The sequence below is a fragment of the Apaloderma vittatum genome, unplaced genomic scaffold, assembly GCF_000703405.1.
Source record: "Apaloderma vittatum isolate BGI_N311 unplaced genomic scaffold, ASM70340v1 scaffold16738, whole genome shotgun sequence".
Classification (NCBI taxonomy): Eukaryota; Metazoa; Chordata; class Aves; order Trogoniformes; family Trogonidae; genus Apaloderma; species Apaloderma vittatum.
This window is the reverse complement of record NW_009730350.1, coordinates 460-823: the sequence shown is the minus strand read 5'-3', so window position 1 is coordinate 823 and position 364 is coordinate 460. Positions and strand designations below refer to the sequence as shown.

At 63.2% G+C, this 364-nt stretch overlaps 1 protein-coding gene across 1 annotated transcript in view; it reads left to right on the top strand.

Moving 5' to 3' along the window:
• Positions 1-364, top strand: part of LOC104277958 (isocitrate dehydrogenase [NAD] subunit beta, mitochondrial-like) — a gene marked incomplete at both ends in the record, with an annotated part of 1,366 nt that overhangs the window by 870 nt on the left and 132 nt on the right. Inside the window, one exon of the mRNA XM_009874777.1 lies at positions 8-128. Within this exon, the coding sequence (XP_009873079.1) occupies positions 8-128 (121 nt within the window). The remainder of the gene's footprint in view (positions 1-7; positions 129-364) is intronic.

Here is a 364-nt window from a genome sequence, read left to right as displayed (position 1 = left end):
CGCGCAGGCCGCCAGCGTGCCCGTGCTCTTCGACGAGCATCACCTGAGCGAGGTGCAGAACATGGCCTCGGATGAGAAACTGGACGAAGTGGTCGACTCGATGAAGGAGAGCAAAGTCGCCATCATCGGTGAGGACCTGGCGAGGGGCGGGGGGGGCTCCGAGAGGGGCCTTTTGGAGGGCGGGAATGGCCACAGCTGGGCCCCGGGGCAGGAATTGCGCTGTCTCTCAGCTGAGCAGCAAATGACTGAAGAACTGACTGAACTTCACGAGGAGGGGGTTGCGTCACGCTGTGACTTTTGAAGCGAGATCTCCCAGAGGGGCTCGCTGGGGGAGCTCGGTCTCCACGCTTGGCGGAGGTTCTGG